The sequence below is a fragment of the Electrophorus electricus genome, chromosome 16 (assembly GCF_041902795.1).
Source record: "Electrophorus electricus isolate QZ-2024a chromosome 16, ASM4190279v1, whole genome shotgun sequence".
NCBI classification, from domain to species: Eukaryota; Metazoa; Chordata; class Actinopteri; order Gymnotiformes; family Gymnotidae; genus Electrophorus; species Electrophorus electricus.
The window spans coordinates 13,114,266-13,126,762 of record NC_137512.1 but is presented as its reverse complement, the minus strand read 5'-3'; the positions used below and the strand labels follow the sequence as shown (position 1 = coordinate 13,126,762).

General features: G+C 38.3%; 2 protein-coding genes across 5 annotated transcripts; one reads left to right on the top strand and one right to left on the bottom strand.

Annotated features, from left to right (window-relative positions):
* Positions 1–3,006: 3,006 nt before the first annotated feature.
* LOC113569319 (glutamine amidotransferase-like class 1 domain-containing protein 3, mitochondrial) lies at positions 3,007–5,609 on the bottom strand. 4 transcript variants are annotated; one of them, XM_081699262.1, is made up of 5 exons: positions 5,458–5,609; positions 4,599–4,729; positions 4,245–4,416; positions 3,780–3,981; positions 3,007–3,421 (listed from the first exon to the last, which is right to left on the bottom strand). In XM_081699262.1, exons 2-5 carry the CDS (start codon positions 4,704–4,706, stop codon positions 3,229–3,231), a joined length of 675 nt encoding a protein of 224 aa, XP_081555388.1. In that variant the 5' UTR covers positions 4,707–4,729; positions 5,458–5,609; the 3' UTR covers positions 3,007–3,228. The 4 variants fall into 4 exon arrangements, with proteins under 4 accessions (XP_081555388.1, XP_081555390.1, XP_081555389.1 ...); XM_081699264.1 differs by having other exon boundaries at positions 4,599–4,724; positions 5,458–5,538; XM_081699263.1 differs by having other exon boundaries at positions 5,355–5,472.
* Positions 5,610–7,197: 1,588 nt separating this feature from the next.
* Positions 7,198–9,809, top strand: LOC113591164 (putative threonylcarbamoyl-AMP synthase). Its single transcript, XM_081699265.1, has 7 exons — positions 7,198–7,243; positions 7,475–7,560; positions 7,670–7,761; positions 8,381–8,493; positions 8,632–8,721; positions 8,816–8,938; positions 9,036–9,809. The coding sequence occupies exons 3-7, from the start codon at positions 7,674–7,676 to the stop codon at positions 9,252–9,254; spliced, it is 633 nt and encodes a 210-aa protein (XP_081555391.1). The 5' UTR covers positions 7,198–7,243; positions 7,475–7,560; positions 7,670–7,673; the 3' UTR covers positions 9,255–9,809.
* The last annotated feature ends 2,688 nt before the right edge of the window (positions 9,810–12,497 follow it).

Genomic DNA, 12,497 nt, shown 5'->3' with positions numbered 1-12,497 from the left:
CCAGGATCTCATACAAAGGAAGTTGTTAAGGCCCAGTTGGTTAAATTTCCATATAGGCCACTGTGCAATCATTGCATTTAATATTGAACTAAAACCGATACACAGAACTCTTACATTATTGTTTTGTTTTGTTTTTATCTGGGTAGAACAAGTCTAAGAAAAAGACAAAGGATCAGGCATTCTCAGTGGATCTAGTAGGCTGGAGCAAGACATTATCTCATAATGAGAGTACCTGTTTGTTAGACCTGTCACAAAAGGACCGCCATGGGGGAATTTAGCTAGGAACATAGACAGAGACCAAACTGACTTTGAAATTTGAAAACCAACACAATACCTCATAAAGGCAGATCTCAAAGTAGGAGTAACTGGATATTGCTCTGATGTCCTTATAAAATTGCACATCAACATCCTGAAACATCAATTTTGATACTTCAATAAATCCATAAAGTTCTCCAGCTAGTAAAAATGTTGTTTATGAAGAATAAAAGCACATGGATATTTTAGGTTTTAAAGGGATTGCGTGTAAGTATAGCCGTGCCAGTGACAAACGTCCCTGCCATCCACTAACAAAATGTTTTAACAGACTGTCTCCAGACATTTACTCTTATTAGGAGGTTATATCTGGCTCTATGACACTAAGTGGGATTAAGACTTGTATGGTTCATGACTATCCTTTCAAAGCACCTCATGGAATGGAATGAAGTGGAAAAATAGGTATAGCACAGATAATTTTTTTTCAGACTTATATATTGGTGATTTCTGTGAGGATACCTAATGGTTGATCTGCACATTCCCCGAGCATGCCCCCGGGGATATTGTCAGCTCCAAAGGTTGTCTTGAGTAGTATGACTATGGGAAGGATCCTCCTCACATCAGCTATGGACAAACACAGTAACAATAGAAGGGAGGGCTGCTCTTCCTAGCAGGCTCAGTGTCTTGTACTTGTAACCTGGAATGGTACATCCAGAACAGAAGTATCATTGTCACAAGCATTTGAAGTTGTTAAATTTAGTGATTCAGTGATGCCTGAACTCCCAATGTGTTTCTTGTATCTGAGACATTACTGTGAATTTTCCATGCATAGTTGACCTTTGTCTCAAACTGAAGGAGTAAGACTGGGTGGTTTTTGATGTTCCTATGGCAGCCATGTAAACTGATCTGAAGGCAGAATTGTACATTTTCAGCAGCACACAAACCTCTGTAGTCAGCATTGTACTCTGGTTGCCTTTATTTGGAGACAGTAGCATTATTACGTAATTGTTGCTGTCTAGTGCTCCAAGTCTGTGAAATCACCAGGGTATCATTTGGTCGATGTGCTCAAACCAGTCAGGTAATGTTGCTGCTAGGTGAATGCAACTAATGTGAGCATGGAACTATATCAGTATTGTGGTCACTGATGTGTAAAAAGTCAAAGAAGGTCAGTGGAAAAAACAGTTTACTTGCAGGGAAAGCTCCCTGCCTTACACTAATGTTGGCTTTCTCCTCTTTGAAGCACTCTGGCAGTTCTGCTGTTGTTCCGGTTTGCTTGTAGTATGACACAAATGCAAATGATAGAGCAGCAGAATTCAAACAAATAATATGAAAGCATAGCTGTTTCGACAGCTGCTCTTCTAACTAAGCTTCCAAATACTATTTCCATTACTACATAAAATTGTTCAGACAAAGTGAATTTGTCATTATATATGAGAGGGGGATAACAGCATGTTTATGTACCTTATCATATCTGCTTATAACACTATATACATAGTAGTCTTGCATTTAGTCTTGCAATAATAATAATAACAGCAACAATAATAATAATCATTGTCGTCATCATCATTGTCATCATCATACACACACCCACACACACACACACAGCACTCTCCAAATCTCAGTGTTTTATATTTAAACAGATCGCAAAACAATGTTTATGATGACACCAGTTGGTGCCCCAAAGTGTTTCAGCTCACAGATCTAAACTGACATCAAGACAGTTTAAGCAACCTTTTTACAGCAAAGTGATCTTTCATTTGACAACCACTGAGCAAAATGTAACAGGATAAGAGCATTATGCAGCCTCACAATAGAGGATGTAAAGCCCAAGGTTATTATCTGGTTAAAAGTGAGACAATTGTTGACACTCTTATGAAAAGTAATATATGTAAACCAGCTATAGGTAAGCTTATTTACACAAGCATAAAATAGCTGCAGTTATCAACAGAACCTTCTAACAAAAGCCTTAACTCAGCCATATCATTAAATAAAGGTAAGGGAAAATAAACTTATTATTCACTTAGTGAAATATGTCAAAAAACTATTTGACATATTTCACTAAGATAGATGCACTGTACATTTCTGGCTCTTTTCCGAGGGCCTCGTTCTGAATCATGATGTTCTTGGCACATCATCGAATGAGGGGTGAGAAGGAAGAGGCTGAATTCGATGAATTCGAAGAACGTATACACATTAACGGTAACTACAGAAACCGACGTTATGGCTACAGCGGCTCTCACAAAGAACAACATCACCACTTTGGTAGCAACAGTGACCAACAATGGTGCACACACTGACGGGGGTTTAAGTAGACAGACAAACAAAGAACAGTAAACCCCGTGCAGGTGTGTGCAATCCCGGAGGTCGTGGTTCTAAACACACGTGAATCCCTCTGCACACGGCGGGCCGTAGCACATAACTCGTCACGGAATGCTCCTCCCCCCACAATGGGGATTTCCTTACTGTAATATTATTTGTTCTCATTGTTTGATATCATCAGGTATCAGAACTGATGATGTTATGATTCTAAAAACTCTCAGTCATTGTGTGCCATGAGCTAATGCTTGTTTTAGCATAGGTCTAGTTGCCTCTAGTAGAATATTGCTAGTGTGCTGTAGTAAATTGAATATCATTATTAAAAACTGAAATGGCTCTACGTTTTCACATTATACCTTCTTACATGATTTTACTACATCATTTAATGACAAATTCAGCTATCAGGTTATTGAGAGAAATAAAAACAATGAGATATAATTGCAATCCTGCTATGACACAAACATGAACTTTATTGTCAAATATTTTCACAAAAGCATCTAAGGCAGCTAATAATTATTGTTTGAAGTCACTGTTTAGTAAGTAGAAATCATAGCAAATAAATAGCATCCTCACAATAATAAAAAAATACACTGATCATCTTGACCCTCCAAAGTAATTTTGAGAAATTATGGCTAAATAATCAGTGCAAAATGTATAAAATCAGGCCATTTTAAGAACGTCAGTTACCATTATTCCAAGTCCATCAAATATCTCGTGCAATGGGGCATTGCACATAAAGGCACTAGTTGTCACAAGTTTATTCTTCTTATCCACATGCACCTCTTCCACATTTTTATTCACATGCTTGCAGCCCAGTTCTACCATTGACTTGGCAACATTAGCATATGGCCACCTACAAAGGTGATGGTGAGGGAGAAGATGATGCACATGATATATCAAGTACAGGCAACAACAACCACAGAATAGAAAATATTACTCTGCCATGATTTACTGAATACAAATTTAGTCTGCCGTAATTTACAGAATACTAGTAAAATTGACTCTGGAACTTATAAATTAGCCAAATGAATTGAGTCTCCTTAAATTTTACTTTTCTCTCTTTAACCTTTTATTTTATCTTCATTTAATTTAATTTACAGTGTATGTGTTGTTTAGAAAATAATGATTGTTTGCTAAGAGAGGCTAGTGAATACCCTCCAAAGTGGTATGTCTTCTCTGAATTTCTAGTGTACAGTGTATGTCATACTCACTTCTCACACTCGAAGTCATGGCCTACGGTGAGCTCACAGCCAGGAATGGTCTTGGCTGCGAGCACAGGTGAGATGCAGCACATGCCCATGGGCTTGCCTGCCCTGTGGAAACTCTTGATGACCTGCTCAACCTGGGGCTTCACTGAATACTCCATTCCCTTGGTTGCCCAGTCACTTAGGTTCTTGGCTGCTCCAAACCCTCCTACAGGGAGCAGTTAATGCATGTTTACTAGATTTCAAGACACCAGTGCAGCAAAGTATAGTTTTGGGCTTCATGTATCAGGTTTGTTCAAGTGAACATCCTTTTTGATTTAGGGCTGAGATCAGTTTGTTTCCAGAAATAAAAGTAGTGCAGCAAGCTTTTGGCTATAAACATATTACCCAAATACTTGTGTATTATAATAGGAATTTTTCATAATTGAAAATGATTTACAGTGCACATCGTCTCCAGACTGTTAAACTGACCTGGAATAATGAGAGCATCATGATCTTTGACGTCCAATTTGGCCAGGTCAGTGACCTCTCCTCGAGCTATGCGGGCACTTTCCTGCATCACATTCCGCTTGTCTGTCACAGGTTTTCCCTCACAATGGTTCACTACATGCATCATCTCAGCATTGGGGGCAAACATCTGAACCTGCAGTCGAAAAGCTTTAGTGAATTCCACATCCTTAGATTTTTTTAAACTTTTGGACAAGTTTGGATTTGAGGTGTGAAGGTAAACGAGCCCAAGTCTCTCAACGTCAAAGTTACATAAAGATGCCCAAAATATTGCTCTGATATTGTGTGTGTTTGTGTGTGTGTTACTTCCTGTCTTACCTTGGCGCCAGCCCGGCTAAGGTGTACAAGTATAGCAGAAGCCTCATGGATCTCTGTCCCATCATAGACTCCACAGCCAGCAAGGATCACTGCTACACGCTTTGCCATTGTACTTGAGAAATGCACCTGAGCTAGTTGATAAAAAAGACTAAAAGCATGCTTGCAGTTTCATAGTACTGTAAGTAAACAATACAGAACAGTCTTTTGGATGCTTTTGTCTGTTTTGTATGCATCTAAGGCAAACTAAAGATAAGAGATACAAAACAAAGGTAAACAGCACGTGCCTGTGACACAGCACACTCAATTAAAAATTCAGACCTCGCAGTCTCTATGGAACTGTTCCCAGGTAACATGTATTCACCTCCGTTTCCAGGCAGTTAATGTAAACAAGTTCAACAGAGTTTAGGTGTGAATACAGGCAACAACAACCACAGAATAGAAAATTTTACTCTGCCATCATTTACTGAATATAAATTTAGTCTGCTATAATTTACAGAATACTAGTAAAATTGACTCTGGAAAAGTATAGTTCCTAAAACAGCACAATGCAAGCTGATTTCATAATTGTAAACATAATAAAACATTTCTGTAACTAAGAAGCCTCGGTTCAGTCTCTATAATTTTATTTTAGTTAGTGGGAATATATTACTCACCTTGTTAAGAACAAAGTTAGTCTGAAGCAGAACGGTCACCTTCAAAGTGTCTCGGTTTTCACAGCCATAATTTTATTTTAGGTAGTGGGAATATATTACTCACCTTGTTAAGAACAAAGTAAGTCTGAAGCAGAATGGTCACCTTCAAAGTGTCTCGGTTTTCACAGCCATAATTTTATTTTAGGTAGTGGGAATATATTACTCACCTTGTTAAGAACGAAGTAAGTCTGAAGCAGAACACTCGCCTTCAAAGTGTCTCGGTTTTCACAGCCTGGTAGGAGACTGGCTGTTCCTTTATATGTGCTTAAGTTATGTACCTCCCACAACGGTAAGTTAACCAAGACCAACAGGACTGGTTCCAGGAAGAAGGAAGTCCAATGACTGGCTCATGTAAACCAGTGTGAAAATGCTGAGTAATGCCTGATATCCTTTTACTATATCAATATTGATGCTAGTGATATATTAAACACTAGAGAAGAATAAAATAGAATAGACAGTAATCAAAAGTCATATTATAAATATTACATATTCTAAGCTTTTCTTAGCATTGTTGAATTTGATAGGACATTTGATAGACAAGACAAATACAAGGTGTTTAGAAAGCTAATATAAGGATTTAATATTTTGTTTTATAGTTTCTACAATTATACCTCCTAACACTTTTGTTTTGAATAATCTTTGATATTTTTATTTTGTGGCTGTGAAGGGAAAAGAGTAGGCTGCCTTAATTCAACCTGTTGTGTACATTTTAGAGATCCTTCCCACTGAGCATTTCAACAGAGGACACCGGGAGTGGCGCGTGAGTGTGGTAGGGTTTTGCCGAATTGCCTAAAAAGAAGGCGGTGAAATTATAACGTAACAGAAATGTTATAAAGCGCCGTGTGCGCGGCGATGTGTAGCTCAAACTATGGCAGACGTTCGTTCTGATCCCGAATCCGAGGTTTTTTGTTTTGTTTTTCCTTTTTTGATAGGTTGTAAACTCAATAACTCAGTAAAATCACATTTGATTGGCGAATATTAAGAACGAGGTGTTTGGATGTACATTTTCTGCTTTGCGAGATGCGTTTAGCTAAAGGCATTTACCAAAAGCAGAGACACTGTCAAAATTACTTGTGTACTCGTGCTACCTTCACTTTTGTTTGTTAATAAATTGTTTGTATTTAGTGGTAAATGTGTGCAGTTAATTATTCATATATATCTTTAAATGTTAGCAATTACTGCTTTTCAAATGTACATCACAAATCTAATTAAACACGGTGTTAAAATCAATTAGGTAAAAAAGCAATCAATTGGGTGAAAGCAGTTTCAATAAACGAAATCATTCTCGCCAGTAGAGTACATTTATACTGTCCCTGATAAGTAACAATGTTAAAATTTTGTTTAGACACTTAGAGCGAAACGTCGACATTAAAACAAGTGTGACAGTTTCACATTAACTTTAGAAAATTACCCAATAGCCTACATATTGAATAAAAAGTGAACATGTAAAGTTGTCCTTTTTATTTTCGATAAAGGCTCTTTATTGCTGCTGGTCAACAGCTATAGCAGCTCCTCTGACACGCCCTTGATCCCTAACACCGCTCTGGGAATAGAACTTCTCATTATCGCGGCCCTTTTGGTTTATGTAGGTAGGTGCCAAGCTATATGACTAGAAAATGTAAGGTGGATTCATAGATTTAAAAGTGATTTGTCGTAGATGCCATAGCCCTGGGTATATTTTTATTTGTAGCAAATTTTTATTTCACTTTATTTAAAGTTTGAATTAATAATGTGAATAATAATAATAATAATAATAATAATACACTTAGAACATTTTGTAGTATGTGAATTATTCATTAACTACTATCATTATTTAATTTTAAATAGTGTTTCTCACTTCTGTTTTAGGAGTGCGTCGGATTGTGTCCCACACGTCAATGTGTGCCAGCTTGTGTCTGACTGTGTCCGCGCTATGGTCCAGTTCAGGGCTGGTTCATATACTTGCAGGGGAAGGTATAATCAGTGTAGCAAATGGGCTGAGATATGCTATGGTGCCAGGGCTTGCTGCATTTACTTTAGTATTGCTCATAATTTGTATTGTGGCTGTTCTACAGAGGGAGAATATCCTCTCCTTCATCTCCCTTGCTATATGTTTGGCATGTGCCCATCAGATTGCTGGCCTCACTAACTTAAAGTTTTGTCAGTCAGCAAATGCTGCTTGTTACCTCTTGGTCTGCTTTGTAGCTGCATACTTGGGAAGTGGCCGCCCGTTGTTCTGCATTACACAGGGGAAGATCCAATTACCTGGAACGGCTGCAGAATAACACTGAGTAAGGCTTGCCCTCTGCTGGGTGTGGTCACTCAACTTTTCTTGGTCCATGTTCCATGGCTGTGGACGGCCGGTGTTTTCCAGCTGGGTGTGTGTATTCTCTCCTACAGGGCCATGGATACCCTGGGTGCCACTTTCTATGGCTTCACAGCTATACTGAAGTTTTCTGAGGGCTACACTGCACTTGTGACAGACCTAAGAGGTCAAGAGCCTTATGCCCCTGTTCCATTCCCCACTGTTTTCTCAGTGCTCTTTTTTGTTCTAGCTTTGTTTACCTGCCACAGAAGTGTGATCGATGGCTTCTACCAGCTGTTCTTTGTAGCTTACTGTATAGCCATTGCAGCCCAACCGAGAGGCTTTTTTCAGGGGGGTACACAAGGCGTGCAGGCAGCTATATTTGTGGCATCTGCCATTGCATTCCTGGTAACTCTCTATAATAATCGATCTCAAAAGAAGATACCCACAGGTGAGGGTGTAATAAACAATCTTCTGAGCCATAGCAGTATGTTCAAGCTACGAACCCAGGACAAACACCTGTATGCCCCATATTTAGGCTATTCCAAATATGCTGATGCTGAAGTGCTAGGCCATGGCTATAGCGTTCTGGCAGACTTTGCCATCACTGCTAGTGCAGCCAATCAGGACCCCCTAGCAGTCCTGATTTTGCCATGGGTGGTAGCTTTTCAATGTTATAGTGACAGTAGGAGCTTTATTCCTCAATAAGGATTTATTCCTCAACATTCTTTAAAACATAATCAGTCGCCTTATTTGGAATGTTTACATTATATAACACAATCTTGCAATCCTATGGTGTTCCTTAGCCCCATGGATGGACTTCTTTGGTTTGGGTGACTCATCAAAATATATTGGCACACCACAAAGCATTGCAATCCGAAATCCAGATTGTACCATTGCAACACACCTTATAAGCTTGGTATGTTGTTCCATTTTCCATTTTTGTTTCTATTTTATACACTATCAATTATACCTCACGCAGTAAACACAGAGGTTCTATCACTATCCAAGCAGTAAATTATTGGGTCAGACTTTTCCCTTTCCACCTCTGTGTTAGGTGGGTCCGATTGCTGTGACATCTGCAAACCTAACAGGTGAAGCAGACACAACTCATCATAACCAGGTGTATGCTAAACTGGGTGATAAGGTAAATTCTTCTCCTGCACTTTTAAACTATATTAATGAATATGGTCAAAATTAAAAACAAACAAACAGAAACAAAAAGTGATTTGTTTGTGTAGGTCAATGGGGTGTTGTGCGATGGACCTTCACCAGAAAACATAGCCTCCACCGTAGTAGACTGCACTAAAATTGAGAATGGCCAGATCGGATTTTTCAGGGTTGGCCTTATTCCAAAGTCTAAGGTACGGTCCATTCCAAATCAAAAGGCCTTACTATTTTGTGCTGTGTCTGTTTAAGCCTGTTAATGGACTTCCCCACAAATCCTATGATCTTCTCAAGGTCCTGCAGATCTTTGAGGAGATTCAGAGGAGACATCAAGACGGACATCTGAATCGTGGTTTTGAGACAGACATCACAGATCCTGTAAGTGACACCATGGAATCTCAAGCAAGATCCACAGATTCTGAAACATACTCAAGTTTAAACCAACCAGTCCCTGCAATGGCACTGAGCACAATGGACCTCAGCCAAAATAGCAATGAGGATGATGCCTTGTAAATAATAATATATACATACACTTTGTTGGCTTTTGGGAAACTCTTGAACAGTTCTCATGTCTTTGGGGGACAGGCATGGCACATAATGACATTAATTAGAGCAATTATCAAACACATTCAAAACAAATGAAACAGTATGAACAACTTGTTTGGACAACAGTATGAAAAATGTTATGAAAAATTCTTAGAAATAAAGATAAAGGAGTAATATGAAGGTTTCTGGATTTATTGATTTATTGCTTGCCTTAATGTAGGTTCTTTTGGTCTGTTTTTAGACTGTATATTATGAATTGTTTATTTCTGTTTTTCTAATAATGTTTGATGTTGTCCAATAAAACAATCATTGTCATTCATAGATTGATGTTAATTTCATTTGGTCTTAAACATATGCTCTATAAATTTAGAACTTGTGTCCTTGTTAAAAGCAAGCTGATAAACAGAAAAAGCAACAGGTCATAAAAAGAGAATGTAAGCGCAAACTGTATAGGATGCATAAACAAGATACCTTTGTTTACAATATTTTGTGTAACTGGCTGTTAGTAAACAATAAACAGTTTTTCATGTGTTGGCTTTTGATGGCACAGGGATGCTCTAAGCCCTCGAAGGTGTCACACCCGGGTCGACAACTCAGACCAGCACCAATCACACTTCACAACCACTTCCTCATTTATGATCTCCTGATTATGAATAACTGCCTTCACCTGCTCCCCAACACTATCTTTCCTATTTAATACCCACAGGTGCCCTTCACTGCTTCATATTTAGTCTGCCTCAAAGTCTTTGGAATAAGAAACATTACACACCTATTGAGCCTGACTTGATACTGTCTCCCTCAAACTGCTTATATGCTTCTCTAAGCATCGTTTTGTTTATTTCTTAATAAGTCTTGCCACTTAATATCTTCTTTCTGTTCATGTACAAAGTGTCTATTTTGGAGTTTAATAATACATCCATTTGGGGATCAAAACCTTGCATGTAATTCTTCATCACACCTTCTTATTGTCATTAGTCACAACATACCTTTTAGCCTCTTATGCACATCATAGGTGCCTTGGGAAAAAATGGTGTTAGTATAAATGTTGACTATCTCTCTTGCTCTCTCCTCTCTCTGTGTGTGTGTGTGTGTGTGTGTGTGTGTGTGTGTGTGTGTGTGTGTGTGTGTGTGTGTGTGTGTTTTTGTGTGTACATGGGTGGCTGTGAGTATTTGTGAGAGAGAGAGAGAGAATGCCTCACATACAAAGAGAGTGAAATTATAGTTTTTGTAAAAAGAAATTGTAAAAAATCTGTTTATAACCTAAACTTGTAAAACCTTTGAGATATTGGTATGGGTAACTTTAGCTTCATGGTATGAGCTCATAAAATGTAGCCATAATTAATTAACTAGATTAACTAAAGGTTAAATAGATGCCTGTCCACTAAGTAGTTGCTTGTCAGCTAAATAGCATAATTCGTCAACAAGAAACACTTGCCTATAATAATTTTCATTATCTATTATAATGCTCACTAAAAAAGGTTGCAGGGTGGTGGCTGGGCCAAAAATAAGTTTGTTTTTTTCATGTTTAATGAGTGGTGGTTAAGGTACTTGACTTGTAATTGGAAGGTTGCTGGTTCAAACCCCACCACTGCCAAGTCCCCTGAGCAAGGCCCTTAACCCTCAATTGCTCAAGCTGTACTCAGTTATAATTGTAAGTCACTTTGGATAAAAGCATCAGATAAATGTAAAAATGAATCATTTTATACTGAGCTTCTGGCTTCTGAAACACCTTCTCAAAAGTCAATTAACACTGATTACTCCACAATGACTAATAATGACTAATACATATATTAATGCCCCCCTCTTTTCCACAAGAAAAGCTTGTTTTTTTGTGAAAGATTTCATGGCATAAATCATTATATGCCTGAGTGTTTTGTCAGGCTACAGACAACTTCAAGCTACAGAGAATAAAGTTGTGAGGCTACAGAAAACTAATCTGAACCAAGCAAGTATCGTGTTGAAGCAATTAATATCACATCATTGCCAAAGTGGCAGTCAGAAGTGTCGGTGGCTCTTTTCCCAGAAATCCATAGGCATTCTGAAGAAATCTAAGACGGCATAGGCCTTAAATTCTTCTTATTATTAAATTGACACAGCATTCCATAGAGAAGTGATAACTGAGTATTTAATATTGGGAGACAGACCTCTGCCTGTCAACACTGACCTACAACACAACACATTTCATGTTCGAATATCATAATTGTTAGTCTTTATTTGCATTCACCAACAATTTTCTATTTTCACATTCACAGGTATTTGTCTAGCAAGAACAGGGGTTTTAAGTGTGATCAGGTAAGAAAGTGTATCATTGTTGGAAAATTAAATTTGAAGACACTTCAGACTATTTTGAGTACAAAATGCAACAGTCAGAGTTCTTACTAGAACTAGAAAATTTGATCACATCACTCCTATCTTAGCTACTTCACATTGGCTCCCAGTAAAATTTCATATTAATTATAAAATACTTATAATAACCTACAATGTAATGAATGGTCTCGCCCCACAGTAACTTTGAGAACTTTTGGTGCATTATGATGCACCACGTCTGCTTAGATCAAAAGGTGCAGGCTCTTTACTAGAACCAAGAATAAGAAAATCGGGTGTGAGGTTGGGGGCCAATCATCTCTGTGGCCAGTCTGGGGCCCCAGGGCCCCTCCGGAGCCGCTTCGGCCCCCCCTTGGCCCTTCCAGAGGCGCCCGATCTCATCCGCGCCGTCCCCGGCCTTCCCGGACCCACGGTTCACCCAAACCCAGAATCTCCCCAAATTCCTGGCCAGGTGACCTCTGTGACCTCTCCGGGAAGGAGGCGGGACTATGGCAATAGAGGGTCATTGTTGTTTCGCATGTTAAGTAGCCATGTGCAGTTGAGCATGCTTGTCAAGTAGCTGTTTTATGCTGTTAGACTGGCTTTTTAAAATTTTGTATCTGTGTGTAATTATATTCACTTTTAATCATGATTAAGATTGCATGTGAAAATTCAACGGACATTTAACAGAACGTCAATTTCATTGTCTTCCGCATTTCTAATGGTTTTCCGCATTTTTAAAAATATCTCCCACTAATTTTATATATATATATATATATATATATATATATATATATTGTTAAAAGTGCATCTTCATTTAAGAATAAGATTAATACAGTTGACTTCATTGAATGTTAATTGAATAAAGTTAATTTAACCGAATCATTTATACACAGGAAACCGAAC

Bases quoted from the DNA above. Each gene is read 5' to 3' on its own strand.
- LOC113569319 (XM_081699262.1), bottom strand. From the start codon at position 4,706: ATGGCAAAGCGTGTAGCAGTGATCCTTGCTGGCTGTGGAGTCTATGAT. The intron at 4,417-4,598 runs GTAAGACAGGAA...TTTCGACTGCAG, and splicing joins TTAGCCGGGCTGGCGCCAAG to GTTCAGATGTTTGCCCCCAA. The intron at 3,982-4,244 runs GTCAGTTTAACA...TGCTCCCTGTAG, and splicing joins TGATGCTCTCATTATTCCAG to GAGGGTTTGGAGCAGCCAAG.
- LOC113591164 (XM_081699265.1), top strand. From the start codon at position 7,674: ATGGATACCCTGGGTGCCACTTTCTATGGCTTCACAGCTATACTGAAG. The intron at 7,762-8,380 runs GTCAAGAGCCTT...GGTGTTCCTTAG, and splicing joins ACTTGTGACAGACCTAAGAG to CCCCATGGATGGACTTCTTT. The intron at 8,494-8,631 runs GTATGTTGTTCC...CCTCTGTGTTAG, and splicing joins CAACACACCTTATAAGCTTG to GTGGGTCCGATTGCTGTGAC.